This window comes from Heliangelus exortis, chromosome Z (assembly GCF_036169615.1).
Source record: "Heliangelus exortis chromosome Z, bHelExo1.hap1, whole genome shotgun sequence".
Lineage (NCBI taxonomy): Eukaryota > Metazoa > Chordata > Aves > Apodiformes > Trochilidae > Heliangelus > Heliangelus exortis.
In genome coordinates, this window is record NC_092454.1 from 48,343,893 (window position 1) to 48,370,786 (window position 26,894).

General features: G+C 40.7%; 1 protein-coding gene across 4 annotated transcripts in view; it reads left to right on the forward strand.

The window, feature by feature from the left end:
* The first annotated feature begins 4,943 nt into the window (after positions 1–4,943).
* The window catches only part of SMARCA2 (SWI/SNF related BAF chromatin remodeling complex subunit ATPase 2), a 116,140-nt gene continuing 94,189 nt past the window's right edge, over positions 4,944–26,894 (forward strand). The window contains exons 1-4 of one of the 4 annotated variants that reach the window (XM_071731283.1): positions 4,944–4,962; positions 5,651–5,730; positions 16,158–16,418; positions 23,663–23,786. In XM_071731283.1, the coding sequence (XP_071587384.1) occupies positions 16,194–16,418; positions 23,663–23,786 (349 nt within the window). In that variant the 5' untranslated portion in view covers positions 4,944–4,962; positions 5,651–5,730; positions 16,158–16,193. Of the gene's footprint in view, positions 4,963–5,589; positions 5,731–6,728; positions 7,019–16,157; positions 16,419–23,662; positions 23,787–26,894 lie in introns of those variants that run through there. The other 3 variants (XM_071731286.1, XM_071731284.1, XM_071731287.1) reach the window with 3 other exon arrangements.

Sequence of the window (26,894 nt, forward strand, 5' to 3'; positions counted from 1 at the left end):
GAGCAGTCATATGAATTGCTGTGTCAGCACTGCAAGCAGTGGCAATTGTAAACAGCAGTGGCAGAAAGCTGACATCTACATCTTGGGCTGTTCTGTACATGGTCCTCTGGTGAATGATTTATTTTGGCTTCAAGATCAACTGGCAAATGCTAAACAGCGGGAAACTATTCTTATGCCCTAAATAGGGTGTGAACACATAATTATGAAAAGCCTGCATATTGAAGAGGCCAGTATATTCTTGCTGAAATCAAACTCCACATCTTAAATCACAAGCAGCTACATTTCATGCTCATGCATCTGATTTAGTGAGTAGCAAGTATACATATTCCTGGTGTCCAACTCAACTATAACTGTTAACAATGAACTAATAAGTGAGCATGAACAGAAAAACCTTAAGGCTGTATCTTGCAGTCTGAATGGCAGCAGAGATGGACACAATTTACCCAGGTGTCTGAGAAAGGCTTACACATTCCAATTCTTGTATTTGCCTTTGGCCTTTCTGATCAAATGGTGTCACTGAGCAGAAAGCTATCAGTCACCTGTGGAAATCATTCTACAGTGCACATTTTGTAAAGTATATTCTATGTACCTTTTTACAGTTTATTTTGTAAATACATTTTATTTGTTTTCCCCAATCAAGTAAATTCACAATCTGCTTAGAGGATCAGAATTCTACACTTCAGCCTTCCTTCACACATTACCCACTGACATGCAATTAGCACAAATCTGACACTGGGGACACTAAAACAAATCACCATAGATTTTACTTACATTTTATACTCGGAGACAAACTCCAAGACTATTTAAAGATGGGCAAATTCATTGTTTGCAGTGAGCACTGCTAGCAACAATAACAGCAGCAAAAAGGACTCTCCAAGAACTGCTGACACCTGTTGAGCATTCTGGGTTTGCTCCACTCTGCAGAAGTTGTTTGACTACTTCCTGCAGGCAGAAATAGCCAAAACTAGGAAGCAGGTTATCTTGCTAAAGGTATACAAAAAGATAACTGACTGCCAGTATCAGAAAAGGTTACCACCCTGGAATGAATGCCTAAATAACTAAAGAGATCTCATAGTACCAGAGAAAGACATTTTTGTCATGCTCCTGGTCAATATTCTTTTGAATAGCTTCACTGATTATTTTGTTTATAAAATCTGCAGCTGACAGAAAGCCAGTGAGGTTTGGTGAGCACTTAGAAGATAAGTTTAGAACTGAAAGTGATGTTGAGAAATTGGTGAGGAGCTCAAAAATCATTAAGATAAAAAACAAAAGCAAGTATAAAATTATACTCTTGCATGAATACAAAACTGAGATCATCTGGTTAGAAAGGAAAATGGCAGTCTGAAAAACAGAGAAAGAGTCAACATCATTGTGTGTTTCTCTTGCCCCTACCCTGCCCTCTCCCCCTCCCCCCCAAAACATGACATCAAGCCAAACTCTGAAATTTCGTGGACTACAAAATTAATAGAAACATTAACACATTGTCACTGCAAGCCAGCCCAACTTTCTCACATGCCGACTTCATTTTGGAATGCATTAGGAATCGCTAGACAAAGGAGATAATTACTAATCCCTAGCCTTGAGAAGATCTCAGCTGAGTATTTTTTTTGACATCACATTCACAAACACACCTTGCAAGTTAAGAGCAGCTGAAGGCACTATGAAAGAGTCTATGTTTTAAACCTATGAAGATAGTTAGATGAACATGTACAACTCCAGAAAAAGAAGCTGAGATGAAAAGTGCATGACTACCAAGCACATTTATGAAAGCTGCATTAGAACTGAAATTTCACTTAAATTAGGAAACAGTTATCAGGAAAGATTCTAACCAGTGATAATAATTATCAGGCTGAGATGCACCCCTTCAATTGAGTAAGGCACATACATAACAATACATACTACAGATCAGTAGATAGGCAGATAAAGAGCATCCTTCTCAATAGGATTCACACACTTCAGGAAAAGCACTGCTCCCTATACAGAATGGATAGGGTATGACAAGACTTTTGTGGGGAATAACAGCAAAATAGACACTTTCCAGGGCTTCTTATCTCAATTATTTACTTTATCACCACAGCATTTCCTTAACTGCTGAGCAACAACAAAAAACAAACCAAAAAAACCCCAGAGCCTGCTTCTTCTGTGTTACTCATGACGTTACATGGGTAAACATGTGAACTATGTTGGTACAGAAGATAAGACTTCCACCATACTGCAGCAAACTCATGGAGGCTGGTCTTCTTTCCCCAACTGGTGATGACCTCAATGAGCTAACCTTACTACAAAGATGAAGTATCTTGCCTTCACCTTGTCTGCACCATTTTTGTTCCAGTGGCTGCAACTTCTGCCAGTTGGTAGCAGAGAAATACCACCATAAACTGTTACATCAGGAGGCCCGAGGTTGTAATCGTGAGGTTGCTGTAAAAACTTCTGTAAATCTGTGATAGTAATGACCTTCTTTTGGTGTAACCTTCTTTTTGGAGTGTCCTTGCAAGAGTTACACTCAAATCGGTTTCTAACCAGTTTTAATTATGTTGGTTTAATTCCTCACAAACAAGGTTTAGTTCCACAACACATTTACCTAGTCAAAATGGTACCACTTCTCACTGTGGTAGTTATTCAAGTTTGTAAATTTTATGTGCAATTCTACTGTTGTCAGCAGCATCAGTTTGGTTTAGAGTCCCCATTTTTTAGCTTTTTTCTTTCCCTTTTGCTATGCTAGACATACCAATCAGGGGAAAAAACCATACCCTTTATCATGTAATCATTCACCGTGTTTGTGTCTAGCTGCATATGTGCAACTATGTGTAACTATGTATGACATTTTAGCCACTTGGGTCTCATAGTCTCTCTCACTATGGGCCATCACTAATCTTACCCATTTCAGTAAAGCTTCGCATTGGGTGAACATGCATGCTTTGACAAAAAAATTTCCAACCCATTCAGTACAAATTGCAATGAAATTAAGTATTTCAGCAGAATACAAAGAGCTTTCAGATTGACATCAGCAACATGCCCAATCAACTGGAGTTTTAGTTGCTCCAAAATGGAATTGGTTGCTGCAGCATTCCTAAAATAAAATAATCATTAACCAAACACAGGTGCATTTATCCCAAAGTTGAGTTAATATTTTTCTTTCACCCAAAAGATTTTATATTATCTTTTTTTTTCTCTGAATGCTTTCAACCAAAAAGAAGTTTAACCTGGTTTAGAATGGTTTGAGTGCTGCTCAGTCCAAGAAGCAGTCCAGCTGCTTTGCAAAGAAATTTCTCCTCCATTACTTAAGGCTTTATTACTCTTCTGAAGAAAGTAGAGGCAAAGGGGCCCTCATTACTCTGGGAAATGAAGGAAATGATTAAAAAAAAAAAAAAAAAAAAAAAAGACTGGATAATGAGAGTTCCAGTAGAGTACAAAGACAAAAGCAACAAAAAACCCCACCAAACTTTTACCTTTTTTCATTAACATTAGAATAATTTCCAAGAATGTTAACTAGAGTCTTATTATCTCTTAATACACGTGGTTACATCTTGTAGTTTAAACAAAGCTAAAACCAAAACCATAAATTACTCAAAGATCAAAAGCTTTACATAATGATACTGGTTAGTTTGTCGACAGATTTGAATGTTTCCATTTCTTTGATTTTGCTCCCAATTAAATATTTTTCATAGACAATGGAAAACTGAAAGTACAGTCTTTTAAAGTTTATATATTTACTGGATAGTTCTGTCTAGTTAACACTAACTCTTATACACTTATCTTAGTATTTTAGTAGCATTAGCATTTTAGTAGCCCTTTACATAACAAATAGGATGAAGCTAACGATTAAGTAGTAACACCTCGGAAAACTACTGCAACTGTAATTAGCACTGTATAGCCAGCATTGTAACTTGCTGATTACTGCTCCTATTCGACCCATGAAAAAAACGCTCCAGGCTAAACATCACGTAAACACTACCTGTCACTTAATCACCGACCACAAGGTGCATTCGGGGCTCCCAGCACTGCTTCAGGTCCTTAACTGCACCTGGCCAAAGCAGAGGAACTTCACGTTAAATACTCTCACCTAAGCATCTCCAGTAGCTACTGATTTTAATTCTGAAGCTCCTCCTGGTATTTTTACGCCGTAGCGCAAAGTGAAACCCAATCCACAGCAAAGGAGTTAGAGCAGCTTCAGAGCGGCACACACCCCCGTACGACAAGACTAAAAAAAGTTAATTTCATATGACACCTGTGGAAGTTTAGCTCTACGTAAACAAACAAGCTTGCGTTCAAAAAATCCGCAGACCGGCGAGCTTGTAGCGCTTTAACAAAATATTCAATCGTTTTGTACATAAACAGGTATAGCTGGTGCGAACAAGGTGAGAAAGCTCGGCAGATACGAGATACAGAAAAATGATATACAGAAAAAAACCAAGACAAAAACAACGAAGCAAAAACACAAAACCCCCCAAAAAAACCCAACAAACAAAAAAACCCCAAACCCAAAAACCAAACAAAAAACACCAAATCAAAAAACCACCAAACTAAACCCAAACAAAATCCTAGAAAAACGAAGCAACACAACACAAACAGAACGAGCACGTGGAGTTGATACGTGCACTTCCACACAGCCGTTAATGTGGCCAGGAGGGGCGAAGCATGCCAGACGGAACGAACATAACTGCACTATTTCCCTTTCCTAGTCCTAGAAGCAAGAGATCCACCTCCGCCCTTCACACAGCCTCGTTACAGCTGGCGACCACTCCAACAGTCGCCCCAGACCCGGGGCCAGCAACAGCCAGGTCTCCCGCGAGGGCAGGCGGTGAGGACCCGCCCGGCAGCCCCAGCCAAGCCTCGGGGCCGGCGGCCGTTGGGAGCGGCATCCCGCCTGACTGGCAGGCCGCTTACAGCTCCGAGGAACCTTCTCGACAGCCTCCTCTCGTCCCGGCGGCAGGCTCTGCCAGCGGAGACGCGGCACAAGGTGTAAGTAAAGGACCACCTCCTTTTATTTTTTTTTTTTATTTTTTTTTCCCCTCAAAGGCAAGGGGACACCCGCTCCCCCGCCATGTACAGGAGACCACAACGCCCGTCAGGCTGGCTCCCGGCTCTTCCCCCTCCATCGCTGGCAGGCTCGCCCCGGCAGGGAGGGGCAGTGACGGAGTTCCAGCACCTTCTTAACTCTCTCCCCAAAATACCCCCGCGAGTGCCACCACCCGCGCCTTGCCGCTACCTCCGCGAGGAGGGCGCTCCCCTCTCTCCGTCTCTCCCCTCAGCACATGCGAGATAGGGAGGGGTTGGGACGGCGCGGAGGAACCTCCATCGACAGACAGCTCACGCTTGTCCCGCCGCAGCACGGGAAGCACCCGAGCGGGGCCCTCGGCGTGCGCGCACACGTTCTCTGGCACACACATGCAAAGCTCCTGCACACCTCCCTCCCTCCCCCCAACCTCCCTCTGTAACGTCCCCGTTGAGCGACAGGTAGCAAGCACCAATAGGAGGCCCCTTTCCGCGCAGGGGGCGGGCACTCCCTTGCCGGCGGACCAATGGGAAAGCCGCTTCCTGGACGGCGGCGTCGGTAAGGGGAGGTGGCGGGTGGGGGGCCGGAGGAGGGGCAGGAGTTTAGGAAGAGGAGGGAATGGCTGTCATCAATGAAGTCATGTTCATATTCTAGTCCCCCGATCCGGTTCCGGACTCTGGTGACTCACCGAGGGGGAGACGGGCGACATCCAGCACGGCGCTCCTGGGCGGAAGGTAAATATAACTTACGGCTCGGTCCGCCCCCCGCCACACTCCCCGTCCCTGGCACGGTGGTGCCTGCGCCGTCTTTTATTGTTGGTGATTGTCGCCGGCACGCACCGTGCCCACCTTTCCTCCCTTTCCCCAAGCACGTCCCCGCTGGCCCCGGACGACGTTGTGCCACCTGCTTTCCCTCACCACCTTCTACGGCGCTCGGCCCTCCCAAATATTTATATCCCCCAGTGGGTGGGGAGAAGAAAGTTTTGATCCGGTATTTCTGGAATAATCACGATACAGAACTCGGGGTTGGGAGGGTGTGAGAGAAAAAACCCAAACCGAGGCGTCGCTGGTGGCTGACTTGTGAGTCAGCTGCACCCGCGGGAGACACGGACGGGGGAGCGGCGGGGCGCCATGCCCGGGCCTCTCAAGCCGCTGTGCGGCGGGGCTGACTGCGGGGCTGACGGCGAGCTTCCACAGCAGCGGCAGCTGCCAGCTCGGGGCACCCCTTGATCTTGCCGCCAAGCGACCGTGTCACAGGCGACGCGACCGGGAGAGAAACAGACCAGGAGGAGCGACAGCCCACCACCCGTCTCCCCTCTCCGTGTCAGCTAAGCGAGCCGGGGACGGCCTTGCCTAAAGCCCCAGTTGCTGCGAGCCGCCTAGTGGATTCCCCCACGGCGTTTGCCGGGGGTCCCATGGTGAAGTTCACGGTGTCCGGCGACGGAGGGGTGTGCTGTCGCGGTGGGGGTGGTTCTCCGCTGTGGCATACGATTATGTAGAGCCGATCGAGAAAGGGGAAATGGAGAGGCATGAGGAAGGAGGAACATGGTGCGTGAGGGAGCGGTCTTGCCTGTGAGAGTAGCGGCATTACCCGGCAGAGGCAGGGAGGCCATGATCCGGATAATCTCCCTGCCTGCCTGTCACTGGCACTTCGCACACCAGGGAGGGGGGGGGGAGATAGGGCGGTGGGGGCTGGGACTTCGCCCGACCTGCTGCGGCTCCTGTTGCCTTTCAGTCTCTGTTTTTAACTGTGCAGTCACTCCTGCTGTAAAGGTATCTCGATTACATCCCAAAATAGCTCGTCGTACCGCCCCACCCCCGTTTTCCCTGCAGAAATTATGCCTTTCCCCTCCGCTTTTCAGCGATCGGAGAAGCGGAGCAGCACAAAACATGCGCTTGTAATTTTGTAATCGCCTTCCAAGCAAAAAGCATTTTATTTCCGGTGTGCGCGGAAAAATTTTTTTTAATTTTTTTTTTGGATGGGCCCGAGCGGGAGCGAGGATTCAGACACGCGGATGCACAGGTAGACGCGACTCGTCTGCCCTGCCGGGAGAGGGGAACGGCGGTGGTCGGCACCTGAAAAAGTTCTCTACCCTGCCGGAGGCGGAGGTAGGCGGCGGTAGGCAGCGGGTCGCTGCTGCATACAGCTGCCAGACGGGGCACAAGAGCGGTGGAGCTTGTCCCAGGTCCTCCGCGGTGACAAGAGCCGGTGGTGGCACGGGTTGGCCTTTGCCGTCCCTCTGCCTGTGCGAGCGGTAGCGGCGATTGAGGAAGTACCCGCCGCCGCACAGAGAAGCACAGACATGTTTGGTCTGCGTGACATGGTGGCGGAGGGAAGGAGCGGCGGGGAGACGGGCCCAGCCCAGTCCTGAGGCATGCCCCGGCTGCTCGTTCGCCTGCCGCCGCCGATCCCCCTTCCCCCCCCCTCCCGCCGCCAAGTACGGGCTCCGGCGCGGCGCAGCCGTTGCTTGGGAGAGGGGAGTCGGAAGGAGGCAGCGGCGCTGATCTCCTGGCATGGGACGTTTTAGAGCCTGTCGGTCCGAGCGAAAACTTTCCAGGAAGGGCGGAGGGAGAGATGGGGCCCTGCATGTTGTTCGCGGCCGCCCCGGCGCCTCTGCGGGGGTAGTGGCTGGTGGTGGCGGGGGGAGCGGCGCGGTGCTGCCGAGGCGGAACGCTGCCAAGGATTGAACAGAACGGCCCCCCCGAGCCTCCGCTGGTGCCTCCGGGCGTGCGCCCGGCAGCGTGCCCGCGCCAACACACGGTGCCGTAGTTCCCCCACGGCCGCGCTTCGCGATGTCCCTGGTGCGGGAAGAAGTGGAGTTTGTTTTTTTTTTTCTGTCGCCTCCACCCCCAAATTCATTATGGTGGAAAAACAAACAGCACATGGCTGGATAAGTTACAGCTCTTCGAAACTCGAACTGAAGTTACAGTTAACTGATGGGATTTTGTTTTTATTTTTGTTTTAGTGTGTATTATGGTCAAGCACAGGGAGTGGTTAAGTGTCAGCATGACTACATAAAGCGCACAGAAGTTGCTTATAATTCACAGTCAGACTTTCCAAACTTTAGGTTAGCAGCTGTTGATTCTAAGGTATCTTTTGTTGAATATTTTAGATAGATGGGTAAATAGCGAACTGAAGAATTGAAGCTATAATTTTTTCTTTTTTTACTTTTGCCATTTTAAGTATTCTGCATGCTTCCTGTAAAAAACAAAAAAACAGCGTTTTTGTTTTTTTTTTTTTTTTGTTCAAGCACAGCGTTGCTCTGCCTGAATTCTCTTCTGTTTAACTTTAGATTCCTTCAGTGATGCTTAGTTTTAACCACAGCCCCTAAGACCCAGACCATAAATATCGCACCATTACTTCGTTTAGTAGTATACCAGTTACATATCCTGAGGGGGCGGTTTAAATTGTGACCTTAGTGCAAATAAAGGCACACTTTCTCTTTCTGAACCTAATTGCCCTATTACTGTCGGTGTCTTTGTTTCTTTTGTCCTTTTGTTATTCTAAGGAAAACGGTGTTGTACCAGTAGGATAGCATTGGAGGCAGATTTTTATGGCAAACATCTAGCACTAGTAGAAGGCAAAGAAGCACCAAACAAACAAACAAAACCAAAAAACCCCAACATTTAAAAATAAACTAAAGTTCAGTGTATCATACAGTATCTGTGGACTTAGGGTAAAGCTTCGTTAAATACAGTATCTCTCTCATAAGTTATGTCTCAACTTTAAGACAGTTATTTCTTTGGTGTTTCATAAGAAATAGGCCAGAACAGTGTGTTCAAAGCATCTTAGAAATGAACAGAAGAAAAGATCTGAAGTGGTCTGTGAGCTCTTCTTGTCAAGTTTGAAAAACGCTTTCACTAACACCTGAGGCTTGAAAACTGTCAAGAGAAGAAATGTTTCTTTCAGCTAGCATTCTTACATATATTTTTGCAGAGGTCTAAATGAAATTAATATTCACAGATACATTTTCTCAAATTTTGTCAGACTTTAGAAGTTGAAGTCAAAATATGAACAGTTGCAAGTTAAAAAAATGTCTTCACTTTTACCTCCAATTTTCACGGTCTTGGTTTATAATATTGCTGTGAATTAGTGATCTTTTTCTGAAAGAGGCTTGTATCACTGAACAGTTTTGCAAATTGCACATTAAAATGCATAATTTTGTGTGTTTTCTATTGCAATTGAAGTTTTCTGTGTTTCTTGGACTTCTACCTCTTTTGAACTTTATCCATATATTTTTTATTTCTTTGATCCTCTAGTGGAGTAGTAAACAATGTTGTGACATAAAGATCACTTGTGATAATGTCAGCAGAGAAGAGGTTGTGCCTTATTTGCAAGATAAAATAAGGAAGGATGAAAAAGGGAAAGAAGTAAGGCTTACTTAAGGCTTACTTTGATATTTTGCAAGTATAACAGAATAAGAATACTAATACTGAAAATTGTTTTATTTGTTTCTGACACCTGTGAAGTCATCACTTAGGCATAAACATTTTCCTGTCTGTATCCACTTGTAGAAAATACCTCCTATGCATCCATGCAGGTCAGTCATGTAGACCTTTGGGACCTTTGAGAAAAATGTTAAAAATAAGTTTCTGTTGTGACAGAAACAATAGCTTTTACCCTTTTCATATCTTAATTGATATTTTACAATAAGTAACTTGTATTTAAAACAATATTCTCTCTTTTTCCTCCTCTTCTTCACTTCTTCCTCCTCAACTATTCTCGACCTGCAAAGGCAGGGCATGTCAGTAATGTGGAGAATTCCTTTCCTTCTGCCTACCTCTCACTGGCTACCTCTCACTAGAGTTTCAGAATCTAATGTGAATGTGATGTTCAGTAACTGTGATTGATATCTGTGGTAAAGGCTGCAGTATGGAATCTTAATCCATAACTAGTCAGTGCTGTCATGAGTCAGTTTTCTGTGCCTCAAACTACAGTGGAATCAACGTATGTAGCAAATACGGACTTGATCTTGGGCATTGTGTGCTGTGACTTTGGCTATGGGGCTAAAAGGCAATTAAGCTTCAGATGGCAGCTGTCTGCCCTCCTCTTTTCCTGAAGGCTTTTGCCTTCTATAGCAAAAACCGTCAGAAAGGATTTGTGTGTCATGCTGTAGCTTTTTCGTTGAAAAGTCTGGTGGCATAGCCTAGCTTAACTTGTGTGAACTCTTAACTTGTGATGATACCTTTTAACTGTCAGTAACACATTCAGTCCCCAGCTGTTAGCCAGTATTTCACGCTGATGATTTTATTTTTTCATAGACAGAGTTGGCTGTACGTTAGAGTAGTTGAGAATTTGTTTTATGAGAAGCTGGAACAGATATGCAGTAGGTACAAGAATTTCCATGGGAATACTTTTAAGGAGTTGGAGGTGATGAATATTAGGACTGTCATCCTAAAGTAACCTCTATCAGTGTGAAAAGCAGCCTTACGCTACATGACTCCACAATCAAGTTTTTTGTGCAAGCACACTACTGATTCTGCTAGCTCTGCTGGGGTGCATGCAGACAATCTTTGGTAGACATCTAGACAAGCAGCTGAAGCAGCATTCAGAGATTTTTATCCCTGGCCTAAGTGTCCAGATAGGCATTCAGGGTGCAGCATTTCTAATTCTGTGGTTTGCAATTTAAACTGTGAGTTCCCTTGCAGAAGGTTTTGAAGTTACAGTGAAGTTATAAACATGAGTATGCAAACACAATCTCTCAGATCTTAGGGTGTTTGGATTCTCTTCTGTGAACTGCGTAGTTCTGCTTTATGTTAGTTGAAGGTGTGAATTTTCTCCTTCAAGCTTTTGTTTGTTTGTTTCATGTAATTCTGTTTGTTGATTGAATCACTGTTTAATGAAATTTATAAAAGTTAAATGCTGTTAAGTGTTAATGCAGTGTCCTATATGGTTATACGGTACAAAACTGATTTGCTTCTTGGTATTGTAGCTTATTTGTTTTAATTACGATGAGCTGCTGTCATTAGTAATCAGTTCTTAATACTTGAACATCTTCATTTGGTTATGGTTAGCAGAGGAAACAAGTTCTATGGATCACTGACGGCATTATTTCATGTTTTATGTGGTAGTTCAATAAGAAAAACTTTCTTTAGACTGTAGTGTATAATGGTTTCAGAGTATGTTTTCTCAAAGCCACTTGTGAATCATGACTTCACTTGGAGATGTGTAAGGAGAAGTAGACTATAATTATTTTTCTCTTAAGGCAAAATTACTGTCTGATTTGCAGTGGGTATGTTGCTGCTGGGTGGGTCCGTGTTTCCCTTTCATCGGATCTAAATGGGGCAGTTTCTGTCCTTTCCACCATCTATCCAAAGTAGGGGAACTGGCCAAAACATCCTGGCTGAAGTTCTATTTCTGTTGACTCAGTCACAGAAAGGCAGAAGGTACATTGGATGGTGAGGGAAATGGGCTAGAAGAATTATAAATACTGCTCCATCTGTTCTTAGACTTGGTGTGTGCCTTTTGTCAGAGCAGTGTATAATCTCTGGATCTTTTTGAGTGTCCATCTGGTCTTGAATTCCAAGGTAGCATGGGTGGTGTGTTACCTGCTGTGTTTTAGTTTTGCATCTACTTATATTGTGTTCTTTCTTCATGTGAAGGAAATCTATGCCTTTGTTACCTTTGGCTTTGTAGCAGATTTTTGCTAAGTATGTGTAATGTGCTTAAGTCCTGAAACATTTTGCTGGTGGAGATCCAGTTGTACAATGAACTAACTACATCCCTACGAAACATTCTAGAAACATACTAAGTGATAGTCTGGAAACATTTACGCTTAGGGAATACTCCCTCAAATTCTCTGTGTTGTAGATATTCTCTGTCCTAAACCATTTGATCCAGAAATAGTTTAGCAGAGATCCCAAGTCTCTTCAGCTTCAGCTTTTGGCTTTATGGCTCTTTTTGTATGTGCATCTGGCTAAAGTTAGCTTGACAGTGACAGGTTTCTTTCCTCTGTGTTTCAACACTGGTGTGTCCAACAGAGGTGGAGAACCTCTCTTGAGGTCACTGGGAGAACTGCATGAGAGCTACTAAGATGATTAAGGGAGTGGAACATCTCCCTTATGAGGAAAGGCTGAGGGAGCTGGGTCTCTTTAGTTTGGAGAAAAGGAGACTGAGAGGTGACCTCATCAATGTTTTCAAATATGTAAGGGGTAAGTGTCAGGGAGATGGAGTTAGGCTTTTCTCAGTGGTGACCAGTGATAGGACAAGGGGTAATGGGTGTAAATTGGAGTATAGGAGGTTCAAGTTGAATATCAGAAAAAATTTTTTTACTGTAAGGGTGACGGAGCCCTGGAACAGGCTGCCCAGGGGGGTTGTGGAGTCTCCTTCACTGGAGACATTCAAAACCCGCCTGGACACGTTCCTAGGCGATGTACTCTAGGGGGCCCTGCTCTGGCAGGGGGGGTTGGACTAGATGATCTTTTGAGGTCCCTTCCAACCCCTAGGATTCTAGGATTCACCACAGTCCCCGCTGCTTCGTTTTGGAGCTGTACACAAAAGAGATCTGGTGATGTTAATAAACCAAAGTAGTGGTAAGGATTACAGTTCAAGGAGAGATCATCTTATTTGAAGTAGTGTGAATAACACTGCTCCCTTGAGGATTTGGGGGAAATTTTAAGTTTAGAAACTTCAAACATTTAGATAGTACGTAATGCATTTGAGAATCAGGGCAAACAGCCTTCTTTGCAACAGGAGGTAGAAGTCCATACTTGTTTTAGTTTTTGGGTTTTTTTTAACTGAAGACCCTGTGATCCGTTAGAAATCTCCCGCATGTCTTGCTTTGTAATTCTGATGGGCACTATTCATTAAAACCTGTCTAAAGAAATAAGTCAGCATTGACAGGCTTTGTCAGGAAGTTGGCTTATTTTTGCTTGCTTCATTGTGGGCACCAGAATTTGCCCAAACTAGTATCAATGTTGTCTGGATGGAACCTGTCCACTGCTACAACTGTTCTCTCTTTCTAGATTTTTTCTTTGACTTTAATGAGACTTTTACAAGGTTCTAGAGGAATTGGATATCTAGCTTTCACTGATTTTTAATGAGAGAGGGTTGCCTGATTTCTGTGGATTTTTTTTCAAGTCTCGCTCTTAGTAAATATAAACTAAGCTATTTTTGAAATGTGAAATCATAAGCTTTTTAGCAGTTCTGCTCTGTGAACAGATCTATAGTTGAGAGGGCTGCATAAAAAGTGCTCCAGTTTATGCCAGTGGCTCTTTTTTTAATTTTGTGGACTATAGTCAGAGAAAATGGCTTTGTTTCTTTATGACCATGGATATCTTTGGACAGGATTTATTACTGGCATTCAGGTAGTATTTTCCATTGTTTTAAGTACCTCTGATGCAGATCTTATAAATTACTTTTGTTTATTTGTTTGGTTTGCACAGAGGTATGTTTTTTGGTATACAAAAATCTGTGAATACAAAGCTGTTTAAGACAATTCACATTAACATAAGATGGGGTGAGTTTGTCTTCTCCTAAAGAAAGATAATGAAGAGACTTAATCTGGTGTAAGGGATGCAACTTTCCTCTCAGGTAGTTACTGTTTTTCACAGCTTGGGCCCTTGCTAGTCCATTAAACAAAAACGTAAGTTTTCTAAATTTTTGTGTAGTACATATTTATTGTATGTGTAAAAGGCAGTATAACTATAGGAGCTGAAACTGTAGCCAGTTAATTTTTATGAGAACTGCAAGTTTATTTTGAAAAAATGGTGAATTGAAGGAGAGATTTTGATGTTCATTTTCATGCATAGGTGTAGGTAGAAGTCTTCTGTGAAATAAGGTATTTTGGGATAATGTGTACTGATGGTAGTTTTGTAATTGATTGCACTCTTTAATTTTTTTTTTCTGGATAGTGGTCCTGCTAGGTTCTTCCTTGTTAAAAATGGGCTGAATTTGACTTATACGGGGAGACTCAGCTATGATGGTGTCAATTTTATATTTTGTAATGTAATGATTAACTCCAATAAAAACCTTGTTGGGTGGAAGGAAGGGTTAGTTGCCTTTCATACATCCCATGTGAAACTACAGGCCTCTTGTAGGGAGTTACGGCATTGTGTGTGCAGTTGTAAATGTTTGATATTTTGATTTCTTTTGTGGTGATGTAGTAAGGTTGCAAGGGACTAATTAATGACTTACAGAGAAGTGGGGTCCCAAGGTACCATATTTCAGGTGAGGGTATTTTGTTTTAAATTAGTTAAACATTGTTCCAGTTCTTTGCCTTTAATCAGAAGAGACTGTAAGCTCTTAAGATGTAACAAAAGGGAGTTTATAAACAAATGCTATTAGTCAGGTTTGGTCCTGAGTGATTAGGGGGTAAATAAGGGAAAATGGTCTCGATGAAGTAGCATTTTATCTTCTATATGAGTTCTGCTAAGAAAAGACTCTTGGTGGTAAAAGAAGAGAGATGACCAGTTCTGTAAGCTTTGAATTTCTTGACTGCTATCAGTAAGCATGAGTTCACATTTTTTCTGACGTCTTGCAGATGGACCTTCTTTCTGCTTTGCTGGGAACCTTGGGAAGGTACTTCTATTTTTCTTAAGTGTGGGAGTGGGCTAGAGTGTTTGCAGTGCTACAGTGTGGCTTTATATAAACAGAGTCATAACAAGGTTACATCACTTCTGTTAGACAGTAATTACTGCTAACTATGGATGGTGACAAACCCAGATGTGGAAGGTGGAACACTCTTCAGTGGTAAATTCTGTATAGAGAGAGTCTGGGACAGGAAGTTACAACAGGCCTTTTAATTTAATTGCCTTGTACCAAAAAAAAAAATGCTTTTTAATAAGACTACTTTTTAATTGTATTTTCTGTATTATTATGGGACAAGTAATAATGGACACTTACAGCAGTTATAAAACTGCTATACAGTTATAACAGTTACAACAGCAGTTATAAAACTGCTCCCAGAGTAAATAAACAGAGCAGGCTGAGCCCATCTAATGGTCAGCTACTGCTCAAAGTGGTGATCTTACATGGTTCCTTGTGCTGGCAGTGGACCTCATCTGTCCTTTTAAAAAGTCTGTCAGTAACCTGAATCACTAGGTGGTGTGGTGGGTGTGATGATTTTTTTTTCTTCTTTTTTCTTTTTTAAATACAGGATTACTTTTCTGATAGCTTAACTATGCATATAATGAGATCAGTGGGTGATCAAACAGGTGAAGATGGTGCTGTTGGGAGTGGGAAATACCAAGAAACATGACTGATAATGTCCACAGCAACTGACCATCAGTTTTGTAAGAATACAGCAGGTGCATCACTGTGTTAAAATACACCAGCATTAGTAAACAAAAAGTCCACAATGTTAGACATAAATAAATGTTGTTAGAAAACTGAAGAAGAATGATAAAAGTTCTCATAAATCTGCACATTTTTTCAAGCCTCTATCCTGCATCAACTTGTTCTCCTAGGAGCTTGGAAATAAAAGTTTTAGGTAATAGCTGGGTTTCTACCCAGTAAAAGGGTCTCATTTGTTCTCAGGACACTTATTGTTTTATAAACCACTTAAGTTGCACTCTTCTGGCTTGTGATATGGACAGTATCCCCCAAGTGAATTACAACTCTTCAGAGCAAAGTAATTGGCTTTTGTCTTCTCATCTATTTTGGTGTCATGATTGCATGCAGAAATAACCAGAGAGGTTATACGTTAATATCTAACTCTTAAAAAAAAATCAGAAAATAGCCTTACTAATTTGTTTCATACTTGTTTTGCTGAAATACCATTAATTTTATAAGTACGAATTTCAATGCAGTCACAGGAGAGATTTTTGAGCTCACATGTGACAGAGGTGTCCAGGTATCTTCCCTGACTTTAGTAGAGCTGTGCTTGGCCCCATGTGATACATCTGATGGTAGCAAGCTGGTTGAAGTACCATCATCTCCAGTAGATGTTTTTCATAAGGTACCAATTTCTTTGTTCTGTGATAATCTGTAGGCATCCAGTACCTGACTGAATTATCAAGACTCTTATCCTTCTAGTGCACTTTTAGAAGGATGATCAAACTAAAGTGCAGCATTAAGGATCATTTAAGCATTTTCTGCTGATGACAGCTTGCGTGTGTGTGTGTGTGTGTGTGTGTGTAGTTATTGCCAGATTTTACTAGCTTTTTTTCAATGCCCCTAATGTCACACAGAAATTTTGTTTTTGTTTTGTTTTTCTTATTAGAGCTATTCTGCTGATTGAAAAGGAGACAGAAAATAGATGTCCACGCCTACAGACCCTGGTGCCATGCCTCATCCTGGTCCTTCCCCTGGACCAGGACCTTCACCTGGACCAATTCTAGGACCTAGCCCAGGACCAGGGCCATCTCCTGGCTCAGTTCACAGCATGATGGGGCCAAGTCCTGGTCCACCCAGTGTCCCACATCCAATGCCAGCAATGGGGCCTACTGATTATCCACAGGAAGGCATGCACCAAATACATAAGGTAATAGTTTATTAAAAGTGAACCCTTTTTACCTAGCGTTCTCTCCACTGATTAAAAAACCTGCTTACTCTTCATTTAGACCTATGTAACTGCTACTACACATCATGTATTTCCTTCAAAACTGTAGCTATACTCCTGCTTCTGTTTTCATTACTGAAGATGATGCGTGTATCAGATTAAAAAAATTTCCTTGTTCTTAGTAGACTACTTTGAACTACAGAGCTAGTAATCTGCAAATCATCGTGTGTAAACTGTACATTCAGTAAGATAGGCATTATTAGAGCAAATATTTAATGATAGTGAAAAAACCTTATAGTAGACAATTCTAACCACTTTTTTTTTTTTCTTTTTTTTCCCCTTCTTGTGTGTTTGGATATCTCTCACGTTTTTCTAGGGTGGTTTTTAGTTTTGCATGATTTTTTTATTTATTAGTATTTTCAACTCTTAAGGTTCTCATGCTTACAAACTTATTTACTCTTCCATGAGGATGCTGAATCTGGTTTCCAAGTTATTTCATAAAGGCTCCATCTTCCTAAGGAATTTAAAACTATGTTGTGAGAATTTGAGAATAATTTTGACTCCAGTGGTTGTTTTCATACACTTAAAATTACTCTTAAAATGGTGTGCTTAGGCTACCATTACTGTCTTTTGCTTTGAGGAAATACTTGTTTGTGTGGGAATTCCTTTGTGAGAACAGTCTTTGTATGTATTGTCACTTCTGTTTGTGTACCAGAGAGCTAGAGCTTAGAATAATTTTTGTTTCACTTATTTTCTACTCTCTGAAATATGCATAAAGAGCCTATTGAACCAAGATACTGAAAACATTTTGGCAACTATTGTTGATTCTACTGAGACTTGTATGCACACACACAAAAAATAAATTTGCAACAAAAAATTTGTTTTAAAGTAATATAAATATATTGAATTGACCTCTTTCTGTTTCCATATTTATGTATAGATTAATTTCATTTGTTAAAACAGTGCCCCGTCAGTAAGAGTGTGGCATTACCATCTTTTGTATAAAGGATTCTTATCATTGCAATTTCTACTAGCACAGACCACTGAAGCGAAGGAGGCTGTGATCCAGCTGCCTGTTATACTGAACTTGTAGTTTCTGAGAAGTCAGTACATTCAGTAATTAAAGCTTGTAATTGTACCTATTAGCCAGATGAGATGTTTGTAATCTGCATTTCTTTGTTTGTGGGGTCAAGCTTCCAATACACTGGTAAGTACTCCACATTTCATAATCCGCCAGGATTTTTACATCCTTCAGTTCTCTCTGTTTTTAAGAGGCTCTGTATCTGCAGAAGAGCATGGCACCAGTGATTCCCATTAGAAAGCTTGAATACTCTATACACTATGTTTTTGATGGCTGTATCCTGTTCTACTGTGCATGTTTTTCAGACATTTAATGCTATGCTAGCATTAGAACAAAGCAACAAATATTTCACAAAGTTCTTTTAGGGTCTTAAGAAGCATCTCAGAAGCTCTGTAGAAGAGCAGAAATTCACCTGTTAAGTGGCATTGAAGTGTTTTGAGAAATGCACCATGAATGCAAATAGTCTGGATAGCTAATTCAAAGATGACCAGTCAGTATACTTATAGTAAAATTACTTTCTCTTTTCTTCTCATAATGGAGTGAAGGCTGTAATTTCACAAGTCTTTATTTTAGTAGCAACAGGCTTGCTGGCCTCTTGGTTGTCACTTCACCGGTTCCAGCATGCCTTTGTCTGTGTGTGGCTGAGCTACCAAACAGATTTGTTGATTTGATTTCCATGAAAAAAAAATGAAATTAGTATTTCAGTCTAGATCAGTTTTCTGGCCTGTTTTCCTGTACAACCCCAGAGATAATATAGTTTTACAGCATGGGTCTGTTTAAGAAATGCTGTGGAAGGATGTACAATTTTGCAAATAGTATTTGAGTGTCATTTCATGTAGTTAAAAAAAAGGTCAGCCTTTGCAATTTGACCAAGTAAACATTTTCTTTCTGCTTAGTGTTATGTAAACCAGTTTGACTTCCAAGTCGTGATGTAACTTTTTTTTTTCCCCTAGTGAAATGCTGTAAAAATGAGAGATTATACAAAAAGCATGCCAGTTATGCAAGTGCTTATGGGGTACACATCTGGTATATGCACTGGGATGTGGTTCTTTCTTGTAACATTTATGAACTAAGCAGTGAAACATTTTCATTCTGTTGTAGTTGTCTGACTAGCTTAGAATAATAAGCTTAGAATAATATAACACATAAAAAATAAAGTATCCAATAATAGAGAGAACACTGATGCAAATACGTATCAATAAATCGTAATTCCTAAAGTATGTTACAGTTAACAAGAGTCAGTATGGAAATTAAAGATGGTATATTCAGTTAGTAACCAGAAAACCCTTCCACAGGAAAGTTTACTATTGATTTATATAACATTATTTTGACAGAAACAATAAATCAGCTGTCTTTCTTGCTACCTTTGAAAATAATCTTTAGAATATTGACCAAATTGCCAAGGAAATAGTTACACTTTACATTTTTACTGAAGTGTACTTTGGATGTAAGACAGTGACATCCTTTTTGTCTCTGTCTTCAACACTTATGATGGATCAGGGGGACCTCAACACCTAGAACTGGAGGACCAGGACTGCAATAAGGACCAACCCTCAGGTGACCCTGGACTTGTAAGGGACCTGCTGCAACAGTTAGATCCCTACAAGTCCATGGGCCTAATGGAATTCATCCATGAGTCCTCAAAGAGCTGGCTGATGTCATCTCTAGGCCTCTGTCAATAGACAGAGCTCCTGCCAACCTGGAGAGATCCTGGTTGAGTGGAAGCTGGTAACGTTGTTCCAATATTCAAGGGGGGCAAGAAGGAGGACCCAGGGAACTACAGGCCAGTTAGTGTAACTTCAGTGCCTGTTAAAATTATGGAAAAGATTATTCTGAGAGGTACTGAAAAACACCTGGAGGACAACGCAGTCATTGGTCACAGCCAGCACGGCTTCATGAGGGGAAAGTCCTGGTTATCAAACTTAATTTCCCTTTATGACAAGGTAACCCATCTGGTTGGTCAAGGGAAGCCAATGGTCGTAATATTTCTGGACTTTGGGAAAGCTTTTGATACTGTCTCTCATGCTCTAAATTGACAATCTTTAGCAGCCTCAAAAAGTCTCATGAGGTGAAAAGACTTGAAAACAGGGAAGGTATTAAAGGAAAACATTGTTACATGGATCCCCTAATCTTGCCTTTTCTCAGCATCCACATTCAAGCTCCTCTGGAGGCAAAACGTAGGGATAGGTGCTTTTAGTTTGAACTGAAACAGCCTTATACACTGGCTGGGATGTGATTTTAACTGCTCAACTTTTAGTTATGACAATGGTATATGTATTTAATTTTCATGGTTCTCTCTTGAAAAATAGGAAGAGTACTGTGATATCTTGGTTTATTTTCTCTTCCATTTAATTGTAACACGTTTCATAAATTTTTCTGTGAATTTGTAAAGAGAATGTACTGAAAATGATTCCTGGCTGTGGAAAAATTATGATGATGTCATGAGTGAGAGAAAAAATGACAGAAAAAAATACTTTCCTATAAAAATAGCATTTTTACTACATTTGTTGTTTATCCAAATGTTCCAATAAAACAGAAGGCAAATGGTTTCCCATTTCAAATATTGTGTGCTAACAGATCTGTATATATTAGACATTGTGTGAATCTTAAAATTTTCTTACAGTTCTGGAAGCCTTTTTATTCAGCAAGCATGTTCCCTGCATTGTTTTCATTGTATGTGCTAATGTTAGTGAAAAATGAAGTAAAGTATCATTGTTAGCCCACCAAAATCAGCAGGGATCTTTTCAGTAATGAATAAGAAATTAATAAAGCTGTTGGCCAAGTCCCTGCTATGAGGACAACCACAGTCAGTCTGGTTGACAATTGGTGATGCATTCACTTAGAGTATGTAGTTCTGTGACAACCTGTTGCTGTTTGGTCTGTGTAATTTTTATTGGTATAGAGGATGCTGCACTGCCTAGAAGTCCACTTTCATACCTGTAGTCTCTGATTTTAAGGCTGGCATTTTATTTGTTTGCTTTTCTAAGAAGGGGGAAGGAAACAAAAAAAAGACAACTGTAACAGTTTACAGTTACAGGGAACAGGTGAAACTGTGATGCAGTGCTGTCTGTGATAAGATGTTAATTAATAAATTTGGAATAAAAACAAATTACACAAAATGTTCCTCATGTATTAGGCATTATGTAAAGTGTGCAAGTCTGCCAAGTTTGTAGGTGTGGGGTTGCACAGTTGAAACTCATCCCTGATTATGTTTTCTGCTAGCCTGTTCTGTGCTTGTTCTTAAAAGCTGTGGCCAATCAAAATAGTAATGTGTACTCAAAGTTGAATGTGTCTCAGCTTCCTGTTTCCCTTCTCTTCTGTCTCATATGACTAGGATAAAAATAAAAGTATCCCATCGTGGTAGTAAAGGCTACATTTCTCATGCCAACAATGTGGTTATAGAAGATACCTTTAGTAAGATAATCTTCTAGTAAGAAGAATTTACAGAAATTGCATACTGTGTAACATCCTTACTGTAATTTTTAACTTGTTACAGTTTCAGTTATCATCTATTTCTGTAATGACACAGGGATTCAAAAAGTTGCTCTCGTAACTTTTTCAGCTCTTGTAATCATCTGCTGAATTGTCTATTTTATAGAGTTTTTCACCAAAGGTTGAGGTGTGTTCTTTGGAAATACAGGTCTCTGCATAAATTATCAGTATTGTGATCATTACAACTAATTCTGTCTTCAAGTAAGTTTACACCGTCTTCATCTTTAGCTTTTAGTAAAAAACTGATTAATGACATCTACGTTTCTAATCTGTTTCTATTAAATATCCCTTTCCATTTTCACAGTGCATAATTTTTGCAAATGTGTAGAGGCGAACCCCATTCTTTTTATATTCAGGCTCCCTTACATTAGACTTGAAGCACGTGAGTTTGCTATGGATTTTGTGGGGGTTTTTGTTAAGTAGTTATCTTACAAAAACCTGTTCTTCCAATCCATTCTTTCCATAGAAACATTCCTTCAATTCCTTCAATTGGTATTTTCTTTTATGGTCATTTCTTTTTCTTTTTGTTCCTGTGTGATTGATTGATTTTTAAAGCTTCCTTTTTGAAATTGTTTTAGGGATTTGTTTTGTTTTGTTTGTTTGGTTTGGTTGTGTGTGTGTGTGTGTGTGAATGTTTTCTTCGTTGCTGCTTTGTGTTAATGCCAGCTCCCTGCCCCACCTTCTACGTGCTGGTACTTCTGACACCCTGGGCATGGATGCTGTGTCACATCTTAGCCTCATTAGAGCTGCCTGCATTTACAGAGGTTTCATGGTTGACACCCATTAGTATAGTGGCACCTACCTCTGCAATCACACCACAGATGTGTCCTCTGTTCTGGAAATTGAACCACATTTCTTGCACAGTCTCCTCCTTCCCTTGCAGGCCCAAAAGATTTAATTCTTGTTACATACCATGATTAAACAAGAATGGATCTGGCTTTACAGGTATTTCAGTTTCTGTACTACTTCAGCTCCTGCAGTCAGAAGGTGAACTGAGTGTTTTCTTCTGCATTGGTTATCTTTTTAAGTAGGGGCAAAGGGACAGGATCTTCATGTACTTGGTTAGCACAATGGAATATTTTTAAATGTCTAAAATGGAACATTTCTAATGTCTGAGTGGTCTATATCTGTATTTCTGCTCCCTATCCCAGGTTCTTTTAATAAGAACTAGCTTTACAAGTAATGGAGATTTTTTCTGGTACCAGTTCTTTTCACAAGTGTTTTTATACTGTCATGACAACTAAGTGGTTTGAAGAAACGTAAGAAATACATTTACTTTCAATCTATAGTTTCTGATAAGGAAAAAGGAGGGCCTTCAAAATGCTGATAAAAAAAGAAAAAATGCCCCCATGTGTGTAAAAATACTTTAAATCAAATCTGGTTATTGCAGTGGAGAGTGGAGAATTTATATGAAGTGTTTACAAATTAAAATTTAGAATTATTTTTTTACTTTGAGAAAGGATGGCCTATGTTTAATTATGCCTAAATGGATTAATGTGCAACAAATTGATCAAAAAGAAGAAATGTGACAGTGTCTTTTTTCTGTGACTTGATTGTAGCTTCTTGCACAAACAATTTTATTAATTGTCTGTATTTTCCCCTGGAGTAAGTTTTCTTAACTCTCTGTCAAAAAAAAAATCTCAATAAATAGGTGTGCATATAGGTAAGATAGACCTCAAGGTCTCCATTTGAAATAGGGTTTGCAAGAGAAGTATTCAGTGTGCGTGCATGTATGTGTTACAGAGAGGGAGGGGTGGGGCTGCCTGTTTCTGTGGAGAGAAGTAAAAAAATTTCCTGCCTGTTACTCTAATACAAAGCCTTGCAGAGCTCTAAGTTACAGGTTAATGAGGATAAGCGCTTCCCTAGTTAGAGACCTGATGTAATTTTTGCTTTCAGGTAAAGCTTTTTAGTTTTCTTTCTGATGTTACTTTCCCCTGTTTTCATATTCAGAGTCCTTCAGTTTCTACTGTGGAGCCTTTTCCAGTGCCTTGCATGCCCTTGGCATTTTTTTTCTGACCCCAACCTGTCTTCTCTTCACTCTCTGAAGAAAGGGCCTGTTTTGCGTTTCGAGTACCATGGGAACTGTAGTTTTTGTGGAATGAATGAGGTGACAGGAACTGTGGGGAGCACAAATATTTGAGCACAAACACTTCCCTTTCTTGACTGCCAATTCTTGGTTTTGCCTGCAAAGAAGTAGTTACCTCCTGCAATGTCATGCTTGTTTTTGAAGAGTGTTTGGGACATTTCAGTAGAGCAGTGAGTGAAAGGGCAAAGTTTGGGCTTAAAATAACTTAAGCCAAACCACAGGCTGTACTTTTGTAAGTTGGTGTGTGTTACACTGCTTTGTAATATGAGACTAGTACAGTTTGTGTGTTTGTATTTGGATGGCTTGCCTCCCTGGCATTGCCCAACAGTTCATAAGGGGGGAAAAAAAAGGCATAAATGAATATAGAGTGGACAAATAGTATAATGTTGACCTGTGCTTTCAAAAATGTGTTATTCTGGATGTAAAGGTTCCCTTAGTATTTTTTTAGAATGACTGCTAAGAGAAGTTTTAACACTTGTGTTTGTTTAGATTTTGATTAAGGTTCTCTTGATTTTTATGGTGGATTTATATACTATATCTATATAAATACTTCCTTTATTTTCACAGTCTATTGATGGCTTGCATGAAAAAGGAATGGTTGAAGATGTTCACTGTGGCTCCATGAAGAGTATGCGACCTCCTCACCCTGGAATGGGCCCGCCTCAGAGTCCAATGGACCAGCATAGCCAAGGTTTATACATACTGTTTATGCTGTATAATTTTGGGCCTCCTTCGTTCCCCAAAGAGTCAGAAGTTTCAGTATATATAATAGATTTCCAGTTATTTCCTTTCAGCTTTGTTTGGAAAAGCTGAACTGATATCACAGGGCAAAGCAAATAACTGAATCCTCTTGGTTTTTTTGAATGTCTGTCATAAGTACTGGAAAAAAGACTAAGGTTCAAGCCTGTGCCTGAGGCAAGTAATTGGGCTAAATCTATTACATATTTCATTTCACATCTCTAAAAACTCTGTCTAGTTATTTCCTATTTTATGTAGCTGCTGTAAATATAAATGCAGTAAAATGTGATTTATTTTAGTCCTGAGGTGTAGGAATAAGAGAGAAAAACCCAAACAAACCCAAAGAAACCTTTTTCAATACCTATGATGTTTGGTCAATAGCTCAACAAAGTTCTTTCCAAAATTCTTTATCCCAGAAAATATAAAATCTTTTTACCATATTGCTACATGCCTTCTTTGTGTCCTTCATTTAATGACATTAGAGGACATTGCTTCTATAAGTAGCTCAGTATGTTGGAGATTTAGCTGGTAACACCTGCTAGTATTAATTAGTTCAGCTGATAAAGCTTCCTGTATTGCATAATCAATTATATTACAGCAACACTTGAAGAACCCCAACTGAAATGAGGGTCCTGGTTTGACGCACTCTGTACAAATTGTTAAGAAATTGTCCCTCTTTGATGTACTTACATGTTCATTTCACAGGAAAGAGAAATACTGAAAAATGGGAATAGGTACAGATGAGCAAAAAATGACTCAGCCTGAACTGCTCTGTGACTTCTCAGTGACTGTGACTGAAACCTTTGACTGTAATTTATTAGCTGAAAGTCTGTGTGGAACCTTGAACATCAGAAAGTACTGGTTTTCCGTTACGCTGTTCAATACCAGTTAAATAAAATAGAACTGACTTCGCAGGGACAAGTTCTACATGAGTTAAAACTTCTCCACCAATTTGAATTATGTGTAAACATGATCATCCATCAGCACAAATTTACCTGACTTTGCATTTAGAGGCACTTTTATTGCTCGTAATGAACTTGTTCATTAAAATGAACAGACGTCTCTAGTCTAGAGATCGAGATGGATCCAATTTAAAAATAACATGCTCAAAACACAAGAGCACAAGTTGCAAATGCCTCAAATACAAGTATCTCTGAGTTGTTTTCTTCTTTCCTATGCTAGCTGAGATCAGACTTCCAGGCTGTATTGATCTGGAAAAAGGTGATTGTATCTGTGGTGGGCTAAAGACTGTAAAACCCTGCTCTCTTTTTTTGGTGTCTGTTGGCAACTCCTGGGTAAACAGAGAATATTGGGGTTCTAATGAGGAACTCCACTTGTGAGGAAAGAAAACTTTGAGTTCTCCAAGAAGCTGTGGAACGATGCATGGTAAATCTTCTAATCCTGACAAAGTTTTCAGTTGTATTCAGAACATTGTTAGAAACAGAGACTTACTGTCAGTTTTGCCTCCTTGTAGATTCTTGGATGTCTGATATTTGAGTTTGCATTGCTCTTGTGTGCAGTTTTTAACAATCTGCATCTCAAATAGAAACTGCCTCTTGTTAGTTATAGGTCTGATTTTTTTCATGGCTTTATAGTCTGTAGGCCTAAAATTGAAGTAGATAAAAATGTGTGCTAATAAATGTTATTTTCAGATAAGAAGTTCAAAACCCCAGGGAATGGGTAAAGCTTAACTCTGCCATTACTGTGAAAGCATGAGCAGAATCATTGTGTGTAAGTTAACTGTCTTTCAATCTAGTTTTAGGTAAAAATAAAAAAGTTTCCTCTCTTTTAATTCCAGATGACCTTGTCTGTAATTCAGGCCATTGAGAACAGTTTTATGAAATAATCATGGATGTATAGTATGATTTGGGTTGGCAGGGACCTTTAAAGATCAATTAGAAGGCCAATCCTCCTGTAATGAACAAGGACATCTTCCATTAGATCAGGTTGCTCAGAGCCCCATCCAACCTGTTCTTGAAGGCTTCCAGGGATGGGGAATCTGCAGCCTCTCTGGGCAACCTGTTACAGCATTTCACTACTCTCAGCACAGAGAGTCTTTATTATATCTAGCCTGAATCTACCCTTTTTCAGTTTAAAACCATTACTCCTTGTCCTCTCACTACAGAGCCTATTAAAAATCTCCTTCCATCTTTCTTCTAAGGCCCCCTTTAGGCATCAAAAGGCTGCAATAAGGTCTGCTCAGACCCTTCTCTTGTCCCAGGCTAAACAACACGAACTCTCAGCCTGTCCTCATAGAGGTGTTCCTCCAGGAACATTTTCATGGTCATCTTCTGGATCCGTTCCAACAGGTCCATGGTGTTACTGTGCTGTGGATTGCAGAACTTGACACATTACTTCAGGTGGGATGTTAGCAGAGCAGAGCATAGGGGAAGAATCACCTTGAATGTTCTGGCCACACTTCTTTTGTTGCAGCCCAAGATATGGTTGGCTTTCAGGGCTGTGAGTGCATGTTGTCTGCTCATGTTCAGCTTTTCATTCAGCAGTCCCTCCAAATTCTTCTCTGCAGGGCTGCTCGTAATCCATTCATGCCCTTGTCTGTATTGGTAACAGGGGTTGCACCGACCTGAGTGCAGTACCTTGCATTTTGGCTTGTTGAAGTTCATGAGGTTCATATGGCCCACTTCTCATTCTTGTCCTTGAGTCTTGTCAAATAGATTTTCTTTTTGTGGCCATTATAAGCTAAATTGATTTATTGAGGTGTAGACAGGTGTAGTAAAGTACTATTGCAGTATAGTGTTTGTACACTCATCAGGAGTATGGTCTTGGCCCATGTATGGGTTTCTCTGTGTATCTTTAAAGCCAGTTAGTAGTAATGATGGACATAACTGTGTCTGCCTGATACAGTTAGAAAAGGTGCTTGGCTCATTACTGTATTACATTTTGATTTGGGAGAAACATAACACTATTTGGTGTTACCTATATGAAATATATTAAACTAGTTAAAGTCAGATTTTAAAACTACTTCTAAATACAGATGTTCATCAAATTGTGGATTTTTTTCTAGTTACTCTTACAGGACTGTATTTTGGCTCAGTGCTGT